At 37.5% G+C, this 26,191-nt stretch overlaps 1 protein-coding gene across 4 annotated transcripts in view; it reads left to right on the top strand.

Annotated features, from left to right (window-relative positions):
- The window catches only part of ITCH (itchy E3 ubiquitin protein ligase), a 142,936-nt gene that overhangs the window by 71,141 nt on the left and 45,604 nt on the right, over window positions 1–26,191 (top strand). For all 4 annotated transcript variants that reach the window (XM_045443679.1, XM_045443680.1, XM_045443682.1 and 1 more), the window contains 5 exons: window positions 4,874–4,919; window positions 20,276–20,433; window positions 21,776–21,965; window positions 24,277–24,372; window positions 25,610–25,784. In XM_045443679.1, coding sequence (XP_045299635.1) covers window positions 4,874–4,919; window positions 20,276–20,433; window positions 21,776–21,965; window positions 24,277–24,372; window positions 25,610–25,784 — 665 coding nt within the window. The remainder of the gene's footprint in view (window positions 1–4,873; window positions 4,920–20,275; window positions 20,434–21,775; window positions 21,966–24,276; window positions 24,373–25,609; window positions 25,785–26,191) is intronic.

Genomic DNA, 26,191 nt, shown 5'->3' with positions numbered 1-26,191 from the left:
AAAAAAGGAATCATATAGTACATGACCTTTTGTGTCTGGATTCTTGGCATATTGTTTTTGAGGTTTATCAAAGTTGAAGCATGTATCAGTATTTCCTTTTTTGTGGCTGAATAACATTCCACTGTATGATTCTGCCACAATTTGTTTATGCATTCATCTACTGGTGGACACATGACTTTCCCACCTTTTGGTTATTAATGAATCATAAATAATGCTGCTACAAACATTTGTGTGCAAGTTTCTTTGTGCACATGTTTTTAATTTATCTTGGGTATATTCCTAGGAATGCAATTGCTGGAGCTTATTTGATAATTTCTTGTCTTTTCTTGTTCATTTTCTTTTGATAAGTTTTTTTAATATTCCCCATTTGAAAATTTCAATATCAAACAAAAAAGGAAAATTCCAATATCAGAGATCTTTGGGGATATATTTTTATTTTTTATTTTTATTTAAAAAATTTTTTTAATGTTTATTTATTTTTGAGAGAGAGACACACATATAGAGCGTGAGCAGGGAAGAGGCAAAGAGATGAAGACATGGAATCCAAAGCTGACTCCAGGCTCTGAGCTGTCAGCAGAGAGCCTGATGTGGAAAATGAATCCACAAGCCATGAGATTATGACCTGAGCCAAAGTCGGACGCTTCGCTGACTGAGCCACCCAGAAGCCCCCGGGGATATATTTTTATGTCTGTCCTTCATTGAGACTTGTTTTCTTATGTGTTTGCTGCTCTTTGATTGCCAGTTTATTTTTAATCATAGTCTGTGGAAATTTTAGGGGCCTAAATTGGGGATTAATTGTCTAAGAGAAAGTTTCTTTTGCTTCTGCTAGTGTAGGGTGTGCCACATACCTAGAAACACCTCATCTCCTTTCAAGTCCATAGCCTAATGTGGCTATCTCTGGTTCAGTTCTTTCACTTGGTGCTAACCCAAGCCTTCTTTTCTGATTCATCTCAGAGCTGATAATAGCCATCAGGATAACCTTTTTTTTTTTTTTTTTTTTTTTTTTTTCAAATTTGCTTACTTCACCTTGTTCCTGCTCTAGTATCAGTTCACTTGTTTGTTTTGCTTTGAGATTGCTAGGCACCAGGAAATAGAACAGTGTGTTAAATTGCTTCATCTGCCAGTTAGTTATTTTATGGCAGGGAACCCCTTTTGAGTAGTTCACTGAATAGAAGAGATCTTTGTAGATCTTCCAAAGTGTCCTATGGGTAAAATGTGTGCATTTAGAAATCTGATCATTTTTTCTTGCGGAAATTGGCAGTAGGAATACTTCTAAAGAACAATACATTTATAAAGTGCAAACTTTAAGATCACTGTTCTCTTCTTGGACATTCATTGTATAAGTATCAGATATTTTGTGCCTTTTTTAAAAACTATTCTCTGGAAGCACAGAATTAGGTCTGTATAATTTATGCCATTGAGGCACCTGGGTGGCTCAGTTGGTTACGTGTCCAATTTCAGCTCAGGTCATGATCTCTCAGTTTGTGAGTTTGAGCCCCATGTTGGACTCTGTGCTGACAGCTCAGAACCTGGAGCCTGCTTCAGATTCCATGTCTCCCTCTCTCTCTGCCCCTCCCCCACTCTCACTCTGTCTCTCTCCCTCTCTCAAAAAATGAATAAACATTTAAAAAAATTTCATAGTTATGACCTCACCTCTGTATTGAGTGGATGAAAATGGCCTTTGTACTTCTAAATGAAATGTAATTTTGAGAAACAGTAATAGCTAATATTTATGGAGTGCTTATGTGCTGGGCACTGTTCTAAATCTGTACGTGTAATCCTCACAACTATTCTGTGAAGTAAGTATCATTATTGTCCCCATTTTATAAGTGGTAAAAGGCACAGGAAAGGCAAGTGTACTTTTCTGAAGTCACAATGTTAGTACATGATGAAGCTACAATATAAAGTCAGGCAGTTTGGCCTCAGAGTCTGTGATTAAATACTGTGCTTTTTGTAATAAATGAAAAAGTTTAGAAGTGTCACTTATTGGTAGATTTAAATGGAATGTTCCAGATTTTTTTTTTAAGTTTATTTATTTATTTTGAGAGAGAGCATGAGAGCGTGAGCATGTGCATGCTGGGCAGGAGAGATGGAGAATCCCAAGCAGGCTTTGTGCTGTCAGTACAGAGCCCAGTGCAGGACTCGATTTCACAAACCATGGTATCATGACCTGAGGCCAAACCAAGAGTTGGATGCTTAACCAACTGAGCCACTCTGATGCACTGGTTTTCTTAATTTTTGAGAAAAGTGGGATACTAATTGATTAATTTTAGTAACTTGTGCTGGATTTTTAAATTTCATTTCCTGATTTCATTTATGTCTCATCAGCTATTTGAGGCAATATATTCATATAAAAATAATTCTTGTAGGGGCTCCTGGGTAGCTCAGCCAGTTAAGCGTCTGACTTTGGCTCAGGTCATGATCTTGTGTTTAGTGGAATCGAGCCCCGCATCAGGCTCTGTGCTGACAGCTCAGGGTCTGGAGCCTGCTTCATATTCTGTCTCCTGGTCTCTCAGCCCCTTCCCTGCTCACGCTCTGTCGCTCTCTCTCTCTCTCTCTCTCTCTCTCTTTCTCTCTCTCTCTCTCTCGTTTCTTTCTCTCTCTCCCAAAATAAATAAACATTAAAAAACTAAAAATTCTTGTAAAACTGAAATGTACTCTTTTCAGGGGTGCCTGTGTGGCTGTCAGTTAAACGTTCAACTCTTGATTTCAGCTCAGGTCATGTTCAGCTTAGGTCATGATCTCACAGTTGGTGGGATTGAGCCCCACAAGTCAGGCTCTGCACTGATAGCATGGAACCTGCTTGGGATTCTCTCTCTCCCTCTCTTTCTCTACCCCTTCCCCACTTGTGCTCTTTCTCTCTTTCAAAAATAAACATTAAAAAAATTTTTTTAGGGACTCCTGGGTGGCTCAGTCAGCTGAGTGGCCGACTTTGGCTCAGGTCATGATCTCACAGCTCATGGGTTGGAGCCATTTTTAACAGCTTTATTGAGATTTATATTTCATAAAATTCACTCATTGCAAATATCCAGTTTAATAATTCTTAGTAATTTAACTGAGTGACCCAACCATTACTGTAAATCAGGATTAGAACATTTTCATCCCCCTGGTAAGATCCTTTTATTTACAGGAAATTCTGTTCCCACCTCTAGCCCTAGGCAACCACTAATCTATTTTGTTTCCAAAAATTTGTGTTTTCTGGACATTTCATATACATGGGAATGGTACAATGTGTGTAGTCTTTTGTGTCAGACTTCTTTTACTTATTAGCACAGGGTTTTTCGGGTTCATCCATGACATAGCACGATTCAATTATTTGTTCCTTTTTATTACTGATAGTTTTCCATTGCATACGTATACCATATTGTCTGGTTATCCACTTGTACTTTTTATTTTTGGTAAGCTTTTTGTTTTAATTGAAGGATTGTTGACACACAAAGTTACATTAGTTTCAGGTGTACAACCTATTAATTGGACAAATCTGTATATTATGCTGTGCTCACTGCAAGTATAGCTACAGTCGGTCACCAAACAACACTATTAAAATATTATTGACTATATTCCTTATGCTGTACCTTTTATACCCCCTACTTTTTTTAATGTAATATTTTTAGACAAGATGATATTCCTGGCAACCTTGCTGAGTATGGTATAGTGTAGTGGTGATTCAGCATTTTTTAAATGAAATTAAAAGTTTGGAGTAATGTAGTGATGATTTCACTGTTTAAAACTATGTATTTGGGGACTTAGAAAAAATTTTTTTTTTACATTTATTTATTTTTGAGAAACAGTGAGACAAAGTGTGAGTGGGGGAGGGGCAGAGAGAGGAGACACAGAACCTGAAGCAGGCTCCAGGCTCTGAGCAAGCGGTCAGCACAGAGCCTGATGTGGAGCTCAAACCCACGAACTGTGAGATCATGAACTGAGCTGAAGTCGGACGCTCAACCGACTGAGCCACCCAGGCACCCCAGGGCCTTTTTTTTTTTAATGTTTATTTTTGAGAGACAGAGAGAGAGACAGACAGAGCACGAGTGGGGGAAGGGCAGAGAGAGAGGGAGACACAGAAGCAGGCTCCGGGCTTTGAGCTGTCAACACAGCCCAATGTAGGGCTTGAACCCATGAACCATGAAATCATGACCTGAGCTAAAGTCAGATGCTTAACTGACTGAGCCACCCAGACGCCCTAGGGACTATTTATTATTCTTTAACTAACTTAAAATAGACTGATAAACTTGAGTTCTTGTTTCTGCATTTTACAGTATTTCCTTCTCTGTCTGCTATTTTTGCTGCAATCAGTGTGCCTACCGTCTAATGTTTTTATAGTGCACAGACCCTTACTGAATCCTCAGGTTATTTTGCATGAATGAAATTTGAAGAAAGTGTGAAATTTGTGGCATTAATTTGCCACTTGAGATTAGTTGGTACCTTTCCTTTTCTTGAAGTTATTTGCCAGGCCCTTGCATAAGAGAGATGTTACTGGTTTTTCTGTTTTCAGAATCTATTTTATTCCTTATCCTGCTGGTTATCAGTATTTTGTGTGAGGTATTTGGAATATAAAAGATGGCTAAAATATTAGATTTGAATTAGAACCAAGCAACTATATATTTTAAAAGGCAGAAGTAGGACATCAGTAATAATACCTTGACTAATTAGCATCTCCTAGACCTAAAAAAGCATTTGCGCAAAATTTTGGTAAACATTTTTTAATTTCAATCATATGAACATTTTATCACATTTTTCCTTTAAATATCATGTTGGAATTTAAGTTATAGTGTGTTCTACAAGATTTAATAAAATGCTTTGCCTGTTTAGGAAAAAGGTGAAAATCACTTTTTGAAACTCATTTTCTGTGTAAATTTTATTGATGTTCAAGGTGCTTCACAGAATGATGATGGCTCTAGACCAAAGGATGAAGCAAGGTAAGATTTCACTTGTTCACCAAAGAATATAAGAAGAGACCAGGGAGAATAAATACCCATCTTAATCAGAACTTTAGTTTGACTAAAGCAAAAGTTTAGACTGATACAAGAATAAAGAAATGTCAGAAAATTTAGGGTTCACAAATGTCCATCGACGGATGAATGGATAAAGAAGATGTGGTATATATATACAATGGAGTGTTACTCGGCAACCAAAAAGAATGAAATCTTGCCATTTGCAACTACGTGGATGGAACTAGAGGGTATTTATGCGAAGCGAAATTAGTCAGAGAAAGATGAATATCCTATGACATCACTCATATGAGGACTTTAAGACACAGAACACATGAACACAAGGGAAGGGAAACAATATAAAAACAGGGAGGGGGACAAAACAGAAGAGACTCTTAAATATGGAGAACAAACAGAGGGTTACTGGAGGGGTTGTGGGAGGGGGGTGGGCTAAATGGGTAAGGGGCACTAAGGAATCTACTGAAATCATTGTTGGACTATATGCTAACTAATTTGGATGTAAATTAAAAAAATAAATAAATTCAGGACTCAGTGGCACCTGGCTGGCTCAGTTGGTGGAGCATACAGCTCTTGATCGTGGGGTTGTGAGTTTGAGCCCATGTTGGGTATAGAGATTACTTAGATAATAAAATCTTTAAAAAGAAATTTAGGGCTCAAGGTAAGAAAGGAAATATTTATGAATGTTTCAAAATACTTAGCTTATTTGACTGCAGTTCTTTGGAGTAGCCCAGGGGTACCCAAATTGCTAATATTTCCTTCAGCTTGTTGAAAGTGAATATATTTGCACTTTTTCAAAGGCAAGGAGTTCAGAATCTCAGGGCCATCACTGGACTGTTAAATTTTTTTTTCTAGAAAAGCTGGGTTATAAGCTTTGGGTATATGGGAAGGTCGTCACCATCTATGGTATCTTCTGAGCCTTTCTTGAAAGGAGCAGTGATTTGTACCAGTTGTTCACTCTAACCCTAGATTCAGCACTTTTTTTTTTTTTTTTAAGTATATTTCTTTTAGTTATCTCTATACCCGGTGTGGGGCTCAGACTCACAATCCTGAGATCAAGAGTCGTATACTCTTCTGACTGAGGCAGCCAGGTGCCAGTGGATTCACCACTTTCATGGGCTTATCTGCCTTGACATCTAGGGCCTAAAAAGTGTTGAATGCCTTGAGTGTTAACTGATTTAAACATTTAGGTGTTTAGTGTTATGCTAGAAAACTGATAATGGGAGATAAATTTAGAAAAGGAGATGTTCTTAGTCTTAAGGCAGTAAGTAACATATCTTAGAGAGTTAGAAAATCCCATTGGATTCCTCCTTTTTCCCAAACTGAGTAAACAGTGGGTAGGAAGATGATGAACCACAGAAGTAATAATCAGAAGAGGAGAAGTGTAGAAGTATCACAGAACATAAGGGAAAATACCCTTAAAGATAGGGTATTAACGTGTTAGGTGGTGGCAGGAGAGGAGAGGTGGAGCAAGTAGAACAAAATGTTAATGGTTGTTGAAACTGAGTTGATAGGGAATTTGTGCTACTAGTTTGTCTACTTTTGTGATTTATGGAAAATTTTATAATAAAGTTAAAAAAAGACAACTCACCAAGATCTTTGGGAAAATTAAAGTGTGTAAAGCTATTCTCTTTTATCTAATAGAGATCTCCTTTCAGAGTCACTCCTGTGACAAAAACTCATCTCTTATACTAATCTCTGAAGAGGTGGAATATTAAGGACTAGTAACATCTTGTCCACGGAATAATAACTGCTTTTATTTCTCAGTGTGATTAAAAAGCAATAGAAAAGAAATATACATATCTCTGTAGACGGGGAGACAACTCTAGCCTCTTGTGCCTCCCCTTAGTTTTATGTTTAATTAGAGTTTTGAATTCCTGAAATTTTCTCCATAATGTTTTAATATTTCAGTTTTTGTTCATCAGGTAACTCCTATTTTATATAATAAACCCATATTTTTCCATTAATAAGTGAGAATGTCATAGAATTTTGTATGCTCATTGAAAGGTTCAGTTAAGGGGCGCCTGGGTGGCTCAGTTGGCTGACTCTTGATTTCAGCTCAGGTCATGATCTCACGGTTTATGGGATCAAATCCTTCCTTGTTGCGCTCCATGCTGACGGTATTGAACCTGTTTGGGATTTTCTCTCCCTCTCTCTCTTCTCTCCCTCTCTACTCTCCCTCTCTCCCTTCCTTTCCCTCCCTCCCTCTCTCTCTTGCTCTCTCAAAATAAATACAATTTAAAAACAAGAAAGGTTCATTTAAGTCACTCTTTCTTTTTACAAATCTCATTATTTTTAATTTTTCTATTTTTTTTTTAAAGTACTCTCTATACCCAACGTGGGGCTCAAACTTAGAATCCCAAGATCAAGAGTCGCATGCTCTACTGACTGAGCTAGCTAGTTACTCCTACAAGTCTCATTCTTAAAGTGCCTTATGAAACCACTCTAGTCAACTGTAAATGTCTTACAAAGGCATTCCTGGAACCCTAGCTTCATGCCATTTATTTAATCAATGCTTCTACCCAAGTGAGGTAGTAATCTGAGGAATAGTGTCTTTTAGGTTTCTGAGACTGCCAGAATAATCTTTAAGCATGTCTTTTGTGTTAAGTATGAATTCCTTTATGTTAGCTTTTACTCCAGAGAGTGTATCTCTGAGATGATGGGTTTGAAAAGCATTTTGTAAACTGTCAAATGCTGTTAAATGTTACTACACAATGATCATGGCCATGACTGGCTTTTTCCCTTTGCTTTTATTTGCTTACTTCATAACTTAAGACTAAAAAGCAGGGCAGTATATACCCAGTGAACAAGGGTTTTGTGCCCCTCCCCTCCAATTTCTTGCCCAGTTATCATTTAGGAAGATACTAAACAACTTTAGGTTACATTACCTTTTTGTCCTAATTCAGGCCCTATTGTATACTGTGAATATAGTCTTGTTAGTCTGCTTTCCTCTGTAGCATGTCTGGATGTCCTATATTATTCAACATTGTCTTCTGTCATTTTTATGAAGTTCAAGATGATTGGCACCTAGTATTTAAGATTTTGTTGTTAGAAGTACTTTATTGGCTGTTAGGACCTTACTGTATTAGCATCTTGGTTCTCCAGGGTTCTTTATCCTATCCATAAACATCTGGGCTTATGTATAAGTTAGATATATATGCATGGTGAGATAAGCAGAGGTTTATAAGAATGTGGAGCAGAGGAACAAAGCCATAGTAGCATGTAATTAGTAGCTAATTCCTTTTAAAGATAATGGAGGTGGTGAGTTCACACAGACAATTCTATACAGTGTATAGGTTTCCACACTTTCAAAATCCATTTCAAGTTTTAGTTTCACACCCATTTACTAAAAGAAATAAACCACCAGTGCTCTTTTAGTATGGCTATGTTTCTCAAACTTCAGAGTGTATCAGAATCACTTGGAAGACTTGTTCAATCACAGATTACGGTCTTATCTCCAGTTCCCAATTTGTTAGGTCTACGTTTGGGCCTACGATTTGCACTTCTCAGAAGTTTCCAGGTGATGCCTATAGTGTTAGACCACGCCATACACTTTGAGAAACACTATAGTTAGACTTACAGGTATTTCTTAGAATACAACAAACTGTTTTGGGAAATTTTTTCAGTTATGTAATGAAGTCTATTTCTTGAAAATCTAGGCTTACAGAATTGTCATTCTGCCTTAATCTCATACTCTTTTACTTCAGAACTAGTTTGAATTTTGTTTCTTCTCGAACTGTTTTTATTACTAGAAAATAATACATGATGGTTTTAAAAAATGTAAATCAGGGGGCGCCTGGGTGGCTCATTCAGTTGAGCGTCCGACTTCAGCTCAGGTCATGATCTCACAGTCTGTGAGTTCGAGCCCCGCGTCGGGCTCTGTGCTGATAGCTCAAAGCCTGGAGCCTGCTTCGGATTCTGTGTCTCCCTCTCTCTCTGCCCCTCCCCTGCTCATGCTCTGTCTCTCTCTGTCTCAAAAATAAAAAAAAATAAAAAAAATAAATGTAAATCAGTATATAAACCAAAATTATATAAGCTTCATGGAAGAAATAGCATTTGACCTAAGACCATAAAGCATAGTTGTAATTTGGTTTTGCATGCCTTGGGAAATTGGACAGGGGAAGGGGTTCTAGGTGGAAGGGAGAAAAACAGTTATAGAGGTGGGGAACAACATAGGGTGTGTTGTTAGAAATCTTCACTCACAGTGTCTAGCTAAAAATAGGGTAATTGAAAGGGGAAAATGGTAGGTGGTGAATTTGAGAGTACAATCCATTAGTTAATATTTATTGTCTCTTCTGTGTCAGGCAGTATGAGCATGTTTCCTGTCATTTCACTTAATCTTAAACACTTTTGTGAGGTAGGTAGGTATGGATCATTTTTATGGGTGATAAGAAAACTAAGCCTAAGAAAGGGAAAGGAACTTGCCTGAGTTAATAGTGTAGTGGCACAGTTGAACCTGCAATTGCCTTACCTTCAGAGCCTGAACTCATAATTGTCATGCTTTACTGTGACCTAAAGTGTTAGTTATTTTTAGTGTTACATAGGTTGGGGCCAGATGGAGGTTTTGGTTTGTAAATATAGGTATCCCTCATTTTGTGCTTTGCAGATATTTTGATTTTTTTTTTTTTAAACAAACTAAAGGTTTGTGGGAACCCTGCATTGAGCAAATCTGTCAGTGCCATTATTATTATTTTTTTTTATTTTTTTTTAACGTTTGTTTATTTTTGAGACAGAGAGAGACAGAGCATGAACAGGGGAGGGGCAGAGAGAGAGGGAGATACAGAATCGGAAACAGGCTCCAGGCTCTGAGCTGTCAGCACAGAGCCCGACGCGGGGCTTGAACTCACGGACCATGAGATCATGACCTGAGCCGAAGTCGGACGTTCAACCGAACGAGCCACCCAGGCGCCCCAATGTGCCATTATTTTTAATAACATTCACTTGTGTCTCTCTCACATTTTGGTAATTCTTGCTCTGTTTCAAACTTTGTCATTATTATGTTTGTAATGGTAATCTGTGGTCAGTGATCTTTGATGTTACTATTGTAATTGTTTGGGGGCATCACAGACTCTGCCCATATACAACAGTGAACTTAATTGATAAATGTTGTGGGTGTTTTAACTGCTCCACTGATAGGCTGTTCCCCATCCCTCTCCTTGGGCCTCCTTGTTCCCTGAGTCACAACCATTAGGCCAGTTAATAACCCTACAGTGGTCTTTAAGTGCTCAAGTGAAAGGAAGAATAGCATGTCTCTCACTTGAAATGAAAAGCTAGAAATGATTAATCTTAGTGAGGAAAGCATGTTGAGAGCCTAGATAGGCCAGAAGCTAGGCTTCTTGTGCCAAACAGCTAGCCAAGTTGTGAGTGCAAAGGAAAAGTTCTTGAAATTAAAAGTGCTATTTCAGTGAACACACAAATGGTAAGAAAGCAAAACAGACTTACTGTTGATATGGAGACTGTTTCAGTGGTCTGGATAGATCAAACCAGCTACAACATTCCCTTAAGCCAAAACCTAATCCAGAGCAAGACTCTAATTCTCTTCAATTCTGTGAAGGCTGAGAGAGGTGAGGAAACTGCAGAAGAAAAGTTTGAAGCCAGTAGTGGTTGGTTCATGAGGTTTAAGGAAGGAAACAATCTCCGTTTACATCATTATAAGATGAAGCAGCAAGTTATCAAGAAGATGTAGCTAATTAATGAAGGTAGCTACACTAAACAACAGATTTTCAGTGTAGATGAAACAGCCTTATATTGGAAGAAGATGCCATCTAAGACTTTCATAGCTGGAGAGGAGAAGGTTAATGCCTGGCTTCAAAGGATAGGCTGATTGGTTTGCTAGGGCCTATTGCAGCTGCTGACTTTAAGTTGAAGCCAGTGCTCAGTGACCATTCCAGAAATCCTAGGGCCCTTAAGAATTATGCTAAATCTACTCTGCCTGTGCTCTGTAAATAGAACAACAAAGCCTGGATGATAGCACATCTGTTTACAAGGTTTATTGAATATTTTAAGCCCCCTGTTGAGACTTACTACTCAGAAAAAAGATTCTTGGAAATGTTACTGCTAATTGGCAATGCGTCTGGTCACCTAGAGCTCTGATGCTGATGTGTAACAAGGTTAAGGTTTTCATGCCTGCTAATACAGCATCCATTCTGCAGCCCATGGATCAAGGGATAATTTTGTCTCTCAAGTTTTATTATTTAAGAAATACATTTCTTAAGGCTATGATTGCTGTAGGTAGTGATTTCTCTCATGGATCTGGGCAAAGTAATAACTTTCTGGAAAGGATTAACCATTCTAGATGCCATTAAGAGCATTTGTGATTCATGGGAGGAGGTCACAATATCAACATTATCAGGAGTTGGAAAAAAAATTTTTCCAGTTCTCATGGATGACTTTGAGGGGTTTGAGACTTCAGTGGAGGAAGTAATTGCAGATGTGGCAAAAATAGCGAGAGCCAGAATTAGTGGAACCTGAAGATATGAGTGAATTGCTGCAATCTCATGTCAAAACTTAAATGGATGAGGAGTTGTTTCTTATGGATGAGTTCAAGAAAGGGGTTTCTTAGGATCAAATCTATTCCTAGTAAAGAAGCTGTGCAGATTGTCAAAATGACAAAAAGGATTTGGAATATTACACAAACTCAATTGATTAAACAGCAGCAGGTTTTAGGAGAATGGACTCCAATTTTGAAAGAAGTTCTACTTCAGTAAAATGCTATCAAACAGCATTGCTACAGAGAAATCTTTTCTGAAAGGAAGAATCAGTTGTTGTGGCTGACTTCATTGTTTTCTTAAGAAATTGCCACAGCCACCCCAACCTTCAGCAACCACCACCACCATGATCAGTCGGCAACCGTCAATATCAAGGCAAGACCCTCCACTAGCAAGGAGATTAAGACTTGAATCACATTCAGTGTGGATGATGGGTAGGATTTTTTTAGTAACAAAGTATTTTTACATTAAGGTAAGTAAAATTTTTTTTAAACATAATGCTATTGCACATTTAATAGACTGCAGTGTAGCGTAAACATAACTTATATGCACTGGGAAACAAAAATATTGACTTTATTGCAGTGGTCTAGAACTGATACTGCTGAGTTATGCCTGTATAGGCTCATAGAATCCTTCTGTGGAGAAGAAGATCTCTAAAAGTATTTGGGGCATTGGCATGATCAAAACTCCATAGGAAAAAGTATTTTATTTTATTTGGTAATCGTGTATAGCTTGTATTATCTGGTGGTGAGTGAAGGTGGGGGAGACCTATGTGGGAAGTTGTTATAGTAATACAGTGAGCGATAAGGAGGGTTAGAACTGGGGCAATGGTGGTAGAAGAGTAGGGAGAGAATGTGGAAGTGAAATCAGTGAGACTTAGGTATTAAGTGTCAAGAGGAACAGGAGAGAAGAAAAGTCAAGTTGCCTGGGAGGATAGCAGTGCCACCATAGAATCAGACCATGAGAGGAATACTAGCCTTACAATTGGAGAGTTATTCTAGATCTCCTGCATTTAGTTGATAATTTGGTACCAGAGGATGGGAATGCAACAAGGATAAGTGATTGGATTTGGGAACCGTTTTAGAGATGATCTTTGAAATCATAAAATTTGAGACTCTAGGGAAAAATTCAGAACAGAACCATAGGAACCTATATTTAGTGAATGGGAGGAAGAAGACAAATTGAAGAAGAGATGGTTAGAAGTGGGCATACAAGATTAACTCGAAGAAGTTAAGAGAAAATGGTTTTAAAAGATGAGGTAATTGATGCACCTGGGTGGCTCAGTTGGTTAAGCTTCTGACTCTTGATTTTGGCTCAGGTCATGATCTCACAGTTCGTGAGATAGAGCCTCACAATGGACTCTGTGCAGACAGCTCTGAGTCTGCTTGTAATTCTCTCTGCCCCTCTCTTTCTCTGCCCCTTCCCCCCTTGCACACGCACTCTCCCAAAATAAGTAAACCAACTTAAAAGATGGAGTATTTAATGCTGTCAAATACTGCAGAAGAGAATGGGATACTAGACTAATTAAGCCAAGGAAAACTGGCTATATATGGAAAAAGAAAAAATCAAGTTAGAGCTTTATCTTGTCCAAGATCAGAGTAGATTCCAGGTTGACTTTAAAATTGAGTTCAGAGGTGCTTGGGTGGCTCAGTCAGTTAACCCAGCTCTTGGTTTTGGCTCAGGTCATGATCTCACGGCTTCATGGGTTTGAGCCCCACATCGGGCTCTGTGCTGACAGCGCGGAACCAGCGTGGGATTCTCTCTCGCTGCCCCTCCCCCCACTCATGCTGTCTCTGTCTCAAAATAAATAAACTTAAAAAATTTAAAAGAAAATTGAGTTCAAAAAAATTAAATTACAAAACCTTTAGGAGAAAATGTGAATAGTGAACTTATTTCTGAATAAATTTGATTATATAGGAATATAAAACTCTTCTGTGCATTTTGTGTCCCAGTATGTGATCTATTCTGGAGAATGTTCCATGTGCACTCAAGAAGAATGTGTATTTTGCTGCTTTAGGATGAAATGTTCTGTATATATCTGTTAAGTCCATCCAGTCCAGGGTGTCATTCAAAGCCATTGTTTCCTTGTTGATTTTCATTTAGATGATCTGTCCATTGCTGTAAGTGGGGTGTTGAAGTCCCCTACTATTATGGTATTATTATCAATGAGTTTCTTTATGTTTGTGATTAATTGATGTATATATTTGGGTGCTTTCACATTTGGAGCATAAATGTTTACAATTGTTACATTTTGTTGGATAGACCCCTTAATTATGATATAATTCCCTTTTTCATCTCTTGTTAACAGCCTTTATTTTAAAACCTAGATTGTCTGATATAAGTATGGCTACTCCGGCTTTCTTTTGGCGACCATTAGCATGATAGACGGTTCTCTATACCCTTACTTTCAATCTGAAGGTGTCTTTAGGTCTAAAATGGGTCTCTTGTAAACAGTGTATAGATGGATCTTGTTTTCTTTTCCATTTTATTACCCTGTGTCTTTTGATTGGAGCATTTAGTCCATTGACGTTTAGAGTGAGTATGAAAGGTATGAATTTATTGCCATTATGTTGCCTGTAGAGTTAGAGTTTCTGGTGGTGGTCGCTGGTCCTTCCTAGTCTTTGTTGCTTTTGGTCTTTTTAGGGTTTTTTTTTGTTTTTGTTTTTTGGGTTTTTTCCCCAATCTTTACTACTCTGAGAGAATCCCTGTTAAAATTTCTTGCAGAGCTGGTTTAGTGGTCATGAACTCCTTTAGTTTTTGTTTGGGAAACTTTTATCTCTCCTATTTTGAATGACAGTCTTGCTGGGTAAAGAATTCTTGGCTGCACATTTTCCCGATTCAGCATATTGAATATATCCTACCACTCCTTTCTGGGCTGCCAAGTTTCTGTGGATAGGTCTGCTGTGAACCTGATCTGTCTTGTCTTGTAGGTTAAGTACTTTTTTTCCTTTGCTGCTTTCATGATTCTTTTCCTTGCCTGTTTTGTGAATTTGACTATAATATGCCTTGATGATAGTCGGTTTTTGTTGAATCTAATGGGAGTTCTCTGTGCCTCCTGGGTTTTGATGTCTATGTCTTTTCCCAAGTTAGGAAAGTTTTCCACTATGATTTGCTCACATACACCATCTACCCCTTTTTCTCTCTCTTCATCTTCTGGGACTCTTATGATTCCGATGTTATTCCTTAATGAGTCACTAAATTCCCTAATTCCTATATCATGCTCTTTTGCCTTAGTCTCCCTCTTTTTTTCTGCTTCATTATTCTCCATAAGTTTGTCCTCCATATCACTGATTCGCTGCTCTGCTTTATCCATCCTTCCCACCATGGCATCCATTCAAGATTGCAGCTCAGTTACAGTATTTTTAATTTCATCCTGACTAGCTTTTACTTCTTTTGTCTCCACAAAAAGGGATTCTAATCTGTTTTCAACCCCAGCTAGTTCCTCTGTGTATTTTCAAATATAGAATTAAAAGCGGATGACAGATACTTAACCAATATGAAAAGCGATAAATTGATATCCTCAGATTATAAAAGGATATTACAAATAATAAGTAGAACTATTCTCTTATAACAGAAAAATGTATAAAAGATGTATACAATTCATGGAAGAAGAAACTCTAATGGCTCATAAATGAAATATTGTTGAACATTAACATTTTTATTTACCAAATTAGTAAAGACTTCAAAATATTTAAATACTTTATGGTGAAGTGGACATTTTCATAACTAGCTGATGGGAGAACAGATTAATTATTATCTTTGAAAATATTTTTAGTAATATTAAATTAAATATTAAAATATCTTCAAGATATTTGTATACTTTAACCCAGGTGTTCTATTCTGACTTTCTGTAGGAAATAGGTATTACCTCCTCTTCCCCCACCAAAAGAAAAGAAAATGATTAGATGATATTTCTATGTATTAGAATTTTCTATAGTCATTAGATATTATAAATGTTTTTTTAATAATTTGGGGGAAATGCCCAGTATATAATGAGTAATAAAACAAACATTTGCTCAAGATAGGAAACATTGTATGATTACTTACAGAGCCGGTGAAATAGGACTGGCAAGAGATAGTTCCATGTCTTAATGGTAATGATCTCCAGAAGGCAGGACTGAAGGTGATTTTTATTTTATGATTAGAAGTTGTTTTTCACTTTGAAAAGTGAAAGTCTTTGAAAAACTAAAATATACTAAGTTCTTTAATAGCATAAATACAAAAAGTTATAATGAAGGAAAAAAGAAAGAACTCTTTTGAAGAGCAGTTAGGATTGAGGAAGTGTTTTAGGTTGAGGGGTTTGATTGTGTTTATGAACCGAGAGAAAAGATCTGGAAGAAGGAAGATGATGGAAGATAGAAGAAAGGTGTTAAATGATGATGGAAAGTCCTAGAAGATACAGGCTGAAATAAAAAACACAAAGACAAATTAGCCTTGAAGTAGTGAAGAGACATTTTTCCCCCAAGAGGGGAAACAAATAAATGAAGATGATAAGAGCACAGAGAAATTTTTTTTGATTGATTTTTCCTTTTTTTAATGAAAGTTTATTCTTAAATGTACAATAGGAACTAAGACAACACTTCATCCTAGCTATAGTTGGCAATAGATGCTGTAACAGACAGGGAATTCAGATGTTTAAACAGGAATAGAATTAAGGAACACCATTGCCTCAGGCACAAGAACAGGTTACTTTTTGTCAGGTTTCTTTCTTTCCTTTTTTTCCTTTTTTTCCCTTTTTTGTTTAAGAGAGTTCAAGCAGGGGAGAAGGTTGTCGGGGGCGGGGGGGGGGAGGGAAGGAAGGGGGAAGGATCTCAAGCAGGCTTCACGCTGAGCATGGAGTCCTACATGGGGCTCAATCCCACAACCCTGTGATCATTGACCTGAGCCAAAATCAGGAGTTGGAACTCAACTGACTAAGCCATCCAGGCTTAGAAATCTTTCCAGATTTCTTAATTCCACCTGTAGGCCCTTCCCTGCAGCCTTTGATTTTAGTTCCTTGAGTTTCTTTTCTTCTTTCTGTTTCTGCTTGAGTGTTTTATCTTCCTTGTTCATCTTCTTGGGCTGTTTCAGGGGCTTCTGCCACCTTCTCAGCTGGACATGGCACCTACCTCCCCGTTGAAACAGAGAAAGTTTAAGGTAGATGAGACAGTTGAGGGATAGCAGATAATCATCATGTTAGGGAAGAGGCAGGATGACAGTCATCTACAGATTGGAAATGTGGTCAAAAGTAGATTTAATATGTAGAAAATGGTTGATTTCCAAGCAGTATGTATAGTCCAGTTGAAGTTGTTAAATAAGGTCAACTGTAGCTTTTGTCTCAGTCTCTAAAATGAGCAAGCTATAGGAAACTGATGCCTGCCAGTATAAAAAGATGGAGACTGAAGAAACAGTTTTAATTTCTTTTTGTCTTTTGCCTAAGTCTCTTTAATTGTACAGCACCTAGTAAAAGTCCTTTGCCCTACCAAATTACTATTAATTTTTATTAGTGTTAATTTTAATATTAATACACCAATCCCAATGAACCTGTGGCGTAGGCTGTCATAGTCCTCTGTCATTTCTAGTTTTTTAGCTCCTAGGAGATTTGAGCTGTGATTTCTTCTTTTTAACAGGAAAAAAGGTGCTCACTTTGGCGGCACATACACTAACAGGAGGGAAGAAAAAACTTTATCTTATTAGACATTGGTAGTGAAAATCTACAGACTTTTCTTTCTTTTTTTTTTTTTTTTTTTTTAATTTTTTAATGTTTACTCAGTTTTGAGAGACAGAGAGCAAGCCAGGGTGGGGCAGAGAGAGAGAGGGAGATACAGAATCTGAAGCAGGCTCCAGGCTCCAAGCTATCAGCACAGAGCCCGATGCAGGGCTCGAACTCACAAGCTGTGAGATCATGACCTGAGCCAAAGTCAGATGCCTAACTAACTGAGCCACCCAGGCACCCCTACAGACTTTTCTTTATTGGGCACAGTGGGAAATTTATGAGGACCTTTTATAGAACAGTCTACTCCTTTAATTTGGTATTTTACCTAGTTTATTTACTCTGCTAAAATAGACCTGATTTTGCACCTGGAACATTATTTATTATTACTTGTTGGCCCCTGAGAATAGTAATAGAAAAAGTAAATTAAGGATTAGTTGTAATGAAAAGATTGCTTGGGGTTAGGGGATGTTGGACTATAGTGAAGGAATGAAAGGTACTAGGAGAAGTAGTACCCTGGGATGGAACCCAAGTGGGACTTGAAGGGAGCTGATGGACTGTGAATGTAGAGTGGGTTAAAGGCCATGATGAGACTGAATCAAAGATACGGTGGGAGGCAGGTAGAAGAAGTAGAACGTTGTAGGTAGAGAGATTTGTGAGTTTAAGACCTAGGAAGGAGGAACAGTTTCTAAGTATCAAGGACATTTAAGGAGTCATCCTACTACCCAGATTGTCAGATAACTATATTGAGAAACTGAGGCCAAGGTGTTAGAAGAGTAAACAGCATGGATGTTGAAATCTCCAAAATTTTAATCCTCAACCCCAGGATATTGCATTTTTGAATCCAGTTTCTGGATTTCCCCTTTGTCATAGCAGATTTACCTCATGTCCCGAATGTTTCTCCTTCCTCACATATACCTGAAACTTGACTAGCACTGACGTGCATGGAGATTTAAGTACCTTTTTTTTGGTCAAATAACTTCTTAATAGCAGAGCCAGAGCTAGAAACCTCAATTTCCCACTTTTGGTCCATTCTGCCATTTGTTGTGTACCTTCTAAAAGGCATTAAGAACCTTAATTAGTTCTTAATATTTTTAAGAACTAACTAGTAATGTGTTGAAATCGTATGGAGAGGCAATACTCAGAGTCTTAAAGGGGTATGCTACTCAAAAATGGGTTTGGAACTCAGCACCTAGGGGTAGAGGAGCAGTGTCAAAGCTGACTCTTCCTGTATTCAGTTCATATTCTGGGGTGACTTGGCCTTCCTGTAGGAGTCAACACTAACCAGGTGCTGACTGCCAGTTACTGAGCTGTTCCTTTTATTCAAAATAAGCATTTGAGGGGCGCCTGGGTGGCTCAGTCGGTTAAGTGGCCGACCTCGGCTCAGGTCATGATCTCACAGTCCGTGAGTTCGAGCCCTGCGTCGGGCTCTGTGCTGACAGCTCAGAGTCTGGAGCCTGTTTCAGATTCTGTGTCTCCCTCTCTCTGACCCTCCCCCATTCGTGCTCTGTCTCTCTCTCTCTCAAAAATAAATAAACGTTAAAAAAAAAAAATTAAAAAAAAAAATAAGCATTTGAGGCACCCACAGGGCAGTCTTGTCATATCTTACTATTCACACAGATCACCTGGGGATCTTATTAAAATTCTAGTTCTGATATAGTGGCTCCTGGGAGAGGAGTGCAAGATTGTGTATTTCTTTTTTTTTTTTTTTAACGGTTTTGAAATGTTTATTTATTTTGAGAGAGAGAGAGAATGAAGAGGGGCAAAGAAAGAAGAGAAAGAATCCCAAGCAGGCTCCTCACTGTCAGCATGAGCCCGATGCAGGGCTTGATCCCACAAGACATGAGGTCATGACCTGAGCCAAAATCAAGAGTCTGTCACCCAACCAGCTGAGCCACCTGGGCACCTCAAGATTGTGCTTTTCTAATAAGCCTCCTGTGTATTGCCTTTGCTTCTTTTCCATATTTTGAGTTCCATACTTTGAGTAGAAAAACCCTAAAGAACTTTAGGGGAGGGGCACCTGGGTGGCTCAGTCGGTTAAGCAACCGACTTCTCAGGTCATGATCTTGCGGTTCGTGAGTTTGAGCCCCGCATCGGGCTCTGTGCTGACAGCTCAGACCCTGGAGCCTGCTTTGGACTCTGTGTCTCCCTCTCTCTCTGCCTCTCCCCTGGTTGCACTGTCTCTCTCTCTCTCTCTCTCTCTCTCTCTCTCTCTCTCTCAGGAAATGAATAAACATTAAAAAATTAAAAAAACTTTAGGGGAACATAGTTTGAATATGATTTAATATGTGGTCATGCCTCTCAATATTAATTTCTTGAATTGATTAGATATTACTTTGTTCAGGCTTATTCTGAATAATTAATACTGTAGTATGGATTGATACTGCATAGTGGTTTGCTGCTTACCAGATAGTAGATAGCAGAGCCTTAGCTGAGGCTTCTTGAAACTGTCTAAACTAACGCTCTGCTGTCTAATTCATGGCTAGGTTTCCCTGGGAAAAGTAATCAAGTATATTTAGCTGACAGTGGTAAAAACTTTCAATCTGACATTACTGTCCTCCCCTCTCTTTTCTTTCTTTCAATTTATGTCATTGCTTTGAAGAAATAACACCTCCCTTTTAAAAAAGGTCTATGGACACCTCTGTTCTAATCACTAATTTTCAACATTTTGTATACCGTTTTCTGGGATGGAAAGAAAACACCTTGTCTCTGGAAAATAAGTATACTTCTTTCTTCTGCCATAAAACAGTCAACCCTACCCTCAAACTGAAGAATATTAAGGGCCAATGGAAACCAGGAAAATTATGGTGACATTATCTGGGCTTGAAATAAAATAGTGCCCTTTCTAAGGCATTGGGATTTTGAGAATTTGACTCTGTTCCTGCTTATACAGGGCCTCCAAAGACTTAATTTGAAATCTGAACCAGCATACCTAATAGTTTTGAAGAGTCCCACATGTTTCTGTTGCCCTTAGGCAACTCCTTACTCTTGCTGCTGGGTGGGCTCTGAGGGTTGCATATAAGACTCTACCCAAGGGCTATTCACGTACTTGATAAGGCTGGCCAGAAATTTTAAGTTTTGGTCTTGTTTTTTATTAAATTCAGTGAACATTCATTTTCCCCTCCCTTTCCCCGCTTCTTACCCAGAACAAATCCAAATGGATCAGATGAACCTGAGGATTCAGGGGCTGGTGAAAATAGGAAGGTCAATGGGAATAATTCTCCATCACTCTCAAATGGCGGTTTTAAACCTTCTAGGCCTCCAAGACCTTCACGACCACCTCCACCTACCCCACGTAGACCAGGTGTGTATTCCAGCCACACACTAGGGATGTAACTGTCAGTACTGTGATTATAAATAACGTTCTGTTTGGGAATTGATCCTCAGATAAGAATCAGGAGACTCTTTCAGGTTGGTGTTCTAGCGGTATTTTTATATTTAAGATTTTGGCCCAGAATGATCTTTCTGTAGGTAGACAAAGGTATGCTTTTCCATAAGTTTTTCCTCTAGGGAAAATCTATTGAGGCAAGTGGTTTATTGAAAATGAGAAATAAAATGAGAGCCCTATGTGCATTATTCATATTGTCAGGGATCTGGTTGCTTTTCTCATTATATCCTTTAAAAAGACAATTAGTAAATGGTGAGTAACCCAACAATGCTAAATGGTATTCAGATTTTGAAGCAAAAATTATACAACCAATGAACACATTTTGTGTAGTAAAAATGTTAACAGCTCTAGGTAGAATATCCATTTTCCCTGATTAGCCAGAATAGAATCTTTAATCATTTATTATTTCCCTCTGCTAGTATGTGGACAGGGAATGTATAAAAAATTAAACCAAATATTATTAAAAAGTAAATTAGTTGTCTACAAATAATTTTCTTTTTAATGTTTATTTGAGAGAGAGACAGAGCATTAGTTGGGGAGGGGCAGAGAGAGAGGGAGACACAGAATCAGAAGCAGGCTGCAGGCTCTGAGCTGTCAGCACAGAGCCCAATATGGGGCTCGAACTCATGAAATGCGAGATCATGACCTGAGCCAAAGTCAGATGCTCAACTGACTGAGCCACCCAGGTGCCCCTACAAATCATTTTATTAAAAACTTTGTTTTTAATTATACATCTTCCCCTGTTTGGGGTAAAAATTGTGTTAATAATATATTCTCAGTCTTTAAAATCATATACTACTTTGTCAAAATATTGGTGACTTCTCCCGGTAATTGTTTTGTCAGGTATTTCTTGAAGATGTACTATGTACAGTGCTATTGCTTAATAGTCATAACATCAAAAATTGGTCTTTGATATGCAGGGTTTCATAGAAAAGACAGTTTTAAGGATCTGAAAAATTACTAAATGAATTTATAACACCAAGGGATACCAATGCTTTCCTATTCTAAAAGTTTTTATTTCTGTGGCATCAGGAAATCAGAATTTGCATGTGCTTAATAATTAGTAAAGAGACATGGAGTAGATAGAACCCAAAAAGTTATTTTAAAAAGTTGATTTTATTTAAGTTACTTTTACCTACATGTCCACATCTTAAATTTTCTGTGTCATCTGCCTTTTAATTTTTTTTAAGTTAAAATTCTATCCTGAATTTAGATTTCTAAAAATAAAAGATTGTTGTTTTCCACAAATCTTTTATAGCATCTGTCAATGGTTCACCATCTGCTACTTCTGAAAGTGATGGATCCAGTACAGGCTCTCTGCCACCAACAAATGTAAATTCAAATACATCTGAAGGAGCAACATCTGGATTAATAATTCCTCTTACTATATCTGGAGGCTCAGGCCCTAGGCCATTAAATACTGTACCTCAAGCTCCCCTACCACCTGGGTAAGTAGCTGTTTTTTGTTAACATTTGTTTGCTTTAGGCTTCTGCATATACTTATTAATAAGGAACATAATACTGAACTTCATTCTTTAAAAAAGCATCTTCAAACAGTGGTAACTGGTTTTGGTGGGTGGGGGGCTATATCTAGAGTCAGACTGGACAAAAAAACCTCACCACATTAGCAGTCATCCTCCTCCTCATTTCCAGGGCATACTTTTTTATTTTTATTATATTTTTTTTATTGAAGGATTCTAAACCGTAGAAAGTTAACTAGTGCCAAGTAATAGTCACCAAATTCAGATTGCTTTCTCTTTGACAGGGAAAAAAAAAAACCCACTTCTTAAAATACTTTTCGACCATCATAAAGTCATTATGGCAAAGTAGTAATAATTTAGGAAACTGATGGGAATACAAGCTGGTGCAGCCACTCTGGAAAACAGTATGGAGGTTCCTCAAACTAAAAATAGAACTACCCTACTACCCAGCAATTGTACTACTAGGCATTTATCCAAGGGATACAGGTGTGCTGTTTTGAAGGGACACATGCACCCCCCCCCCCCCATGTTTATAGCAGCACTATCAACAGTAGCCAAAGTATGGAAAGAGCCCAAATGTCCATCAATGGATGAATGGATAAAGAAGACATGGTGTACCTATACAATGAAGTATTACTCAGCAATCAGAAAGAATGAAATCTTGCCATTTGCAACTACGTGGATGGAGCTGGAGGGTATTATGCTAAGTGAAATTAGAGAAAGACAAATATCATATGACTTCACTCATAAAGTCACATATGAGGACTTTAAGAGACAAAACAGATGAACATAAGGGAAGGGAAACAAAAATAATATAACAACAGGGAGGGGGACAAAACAGGAGACTCATAAATATGGAGAACAAACTGAGGGTTACTGGAGGGGTTGTGGGAGGGGAGATGGGCTAAATAGGTAAGGGGCACTAAGGAATCTACTCCTGAAATCACTGTTGCACTATATGCTAACTAATTTGGATGTAAATTTTAAAAAATAAAAAATAAAATTTCAAAGTAAATAAATAAATGGCTTATGGAAAAAATAATTTAGGAAACTGATAAAATTAGTACTCATAACCCCATTTTAATCTCCACTAATTATTTTAAAAATTAATAATACTCTAGTAGTTTATGTACATATATACATTCTGACATTCACATTAATCCAGAGCTTGGAATCTAATTAAAATTAATTGGCTGATAAATTAATAAACCCTTATGAAATTTTTAATTGCTAAACAGGTATTATTTGTCTGCATAGTTGGGCCATTTTCCTTTTGCAAAACCTACACGGGAACCCAAATTAGAAAGTTATTTGTGCAAGGGATTACCATACAGAAACTGGTACTCTCCAAAGTAATTGGTACTTGTTTTTTTCCTTTTAAGTTTGTTTATTTATTTTGAGTGTGCACACTTAAGCAGGAGAGGGGCAGAGAGAGAGGAAGAAAGAATCCCAAGCAGGTTCCGTGCTGTCAGCCTAAACCAAGAGTTGGACACTTAACCAACTGAGCCATCGAGGTGCCCCTAAAGTGATTGGTACTTCTAAGCTGTGATGGCTTATTCCTGTCTTCCTCACTTTGGGGATTAACATACCAAGGAGACTAGAATACCCAGATTGACTTTGTCTGTTAAACTATGCAGAGACACATCTGATAAAGTCTTAGTTTTTGATTTCAGTTCTTCTGGAATGCAAATAGTACTTTGCCCTTGGCTCAGTCTTTCTTCAGATGTCATAACATTAATTACAAGCATTTTTTCCCCACTAAGTTTTGCACATGCCGTGATCAGATTGAGATAGACTTTATCTCCTGAGTGCATCTACCTCAGACCTCTTTAGAAATACAAGAAATATGGGGCGCCTGGGTGGCTCAGTCGGATAAGCGTCCGGCTTCAACTCAGGTCATGATCTCGCGGTCTGTGGTTTCGAGCCCCACGTCAGGCTCTGTGCTGACAGCTCAGAGCCTGGAGTCTGTTTCAGATTCTATGTCTCCCTCTTCCTTGACCCTCCCTGTTCATGCTCTCTCTCTGTCTCAAAAATAAATAAATGTTAAAAAAAAATTTTTTTTTTAAAGAAATACAAGGAATATCTTGAGCAGATACTTCTGCAGAAGAAAGCTTACTTTGTCATCCTCAGGATACCAGTCTTGCCTTTATTCATAAATTCTTTTGGTATCTTCTTTTATATATTGACTTACTTATTTTTCTCAGTTCTTTAATGTGGTCATATAAGAGAAAAAAGCAAAGACAAGTGCTATAGCAGCCTTTGAAATTTTGTGTTTAAGTTGGGAGCAGAGAGTGGACCAGCATGGGCGAGTTTACTACGTAGATCATATTGAAAAAAGAACAACGTGGGATAGACCAGAACCTCTACCTCCTGGGTAAGTATCTTGAATTAAGGAAGAAGAAAAGTATTTATTTAGAACTATGGATATCTGTACAAAATCTTCCTTATATCCCTACTTTTCCTCTTCCTTTCAGCCTTTTCTGTATTCTCTTTGTGTTGTGGTAGGTGCAACTAGAAAGAAGAGAGAGAATTGACTGAGCATGATGATGAGCAATGAATTGATTTTCATTCATTTCTGACCTCAAGATTCTATAGGTCTTGCTATTTCCAAGTTTTCCTTTCTATACTTCATTCAAATCACAGGGTTTTAGAATTAGTTTCATCAAGAGTAATTATTTAACTGAATAAGAATCATATCCCCTATCATATATATGAAGATAAAGTCTATTAGTATATAATAGTGAAGTAATTGTAGAATAGTTGGGGCAATAAAAGGATATATTGATACATGATGTTAAGCATTTATCATTTACATTCTAGAAAATGGAAGAAAATACTTGTGTTCAAGGGAAGTCAGTAGCAAACTTGGGGACATGTTTAATCTTGCTAGTAATCTCAAGTACACACATGAAAGGTATTGTTTCACTTGTTAAATTAGCAGATAATATCCAGTATTGATAAATTGTAGAGAAACTTGACCACATAACATTGCAAGTGGTAGTATAAATTAGTTACAACTCTTGCAGGAAGTATCTATAACTATAGTAATGCACTATAGTAATCCTCTCCAGGAAATTTATCCTAAGAAGTAAATGCAAGGAAGAAAAAAAAATTGGTGTATTAAACGTATTTATTATTTTACTTTTTGTAATATGAGAATATTAGAAACAACCATAAATAACAAAGTAGAAATCACCAAGTTATTGTATTAATGTTTACTTAATACTATGCACCCATTTGAAATGATCAGTAGTTGTAATCTTATAGAAAAAGTTGTGTCCCTGTTAGAATTGCAACAGTCAGAAGAACATTGGAAAGAAAATGAGAACTTGTTTCTTAATTACTGTTTGAGACTTACTCACTGAATATACATTGTTGTTTTTAAAACCTGGTGCATATTAAGAACTTTTAAGAGAAATTTTTAGAAACTTCCTTTTATATTCACTTAAAGACCATTAAAAATATATATAAAATAAAAGAGTTCAGGTAAATGAAAAGTAGTTTAAGGTAAAATCTTACCAATCCTGCACCAGGGCCAAGATGAAGTCCTGTTCAGTTCATATCTGTATCACAAATAATTGTTGAATTAGGTTGTTTTTGTCCTGATTTAGCTGGGAACGGCGGGTTGACAACATGGGACGTATTTATTATGTTGACCATTTCACAAGAACAACAACGTGGCAGAGGCCGACATTGGAATCTGTCCGGAACTATGAACAGTGGCAACTCCAACGTAGTCAGCTTCAAGGAGCAATGCAACAATTTAACCAGAGATTCATTTATGGGGTAAGCAGCCTGCTACACTATAATTTTAAGAGTACTAGATTTTAACCTTTCTTTTTTTCTTCATATGAAATGTTAAGTACTAAAAAGACAAGTAAGATGGCACCCAGTTGTTGCTGTTGATAAATATATATTTAGACCTCGTCTCGAGTATTCTGTGCCTGTGATCTATTCTTACCTCTTTGAAACTTCTGACATTCAACGTCCTTTGCTTTGTTAATATCAAAACTAAAAAGCAATTAGGAAAACTTAAAATTCATGGATAAAAGAATAATAAAAATAAACCCAAGCAGTGTGAAGAGAATTAAAACAGTTTTAAATTTCATATTGCCTCGCTTATCAGAATATTTGAAGGTTTGGCTCTAAGAGCACTTGACTGTTAAGTGGCTATATAGAACTGATGACAGAAT

Source organism: Leopardus geoffroyi, chromosome A3 (assembly GCF_018350155.1).
Source record: "Leopardus geoffroyi isolate Oge1 chromosome A3, O.geoffroyi_Oge1_pat1.0, whole genome shotgun sequence".
In the NCBI taxonomy this organism is placed as follows: domain Eukaryota; kingdom Metazoa; phylum Chordata; class Mammalia; order Carnivora; family Felidae; genus Leopardus; species Leopardus geoffroyi.
The sequence above is the reverse complement of the archived record's forward strand: the minus strand, read 5'-3'. Positions and strand labels throughout refer to the sequence as shown.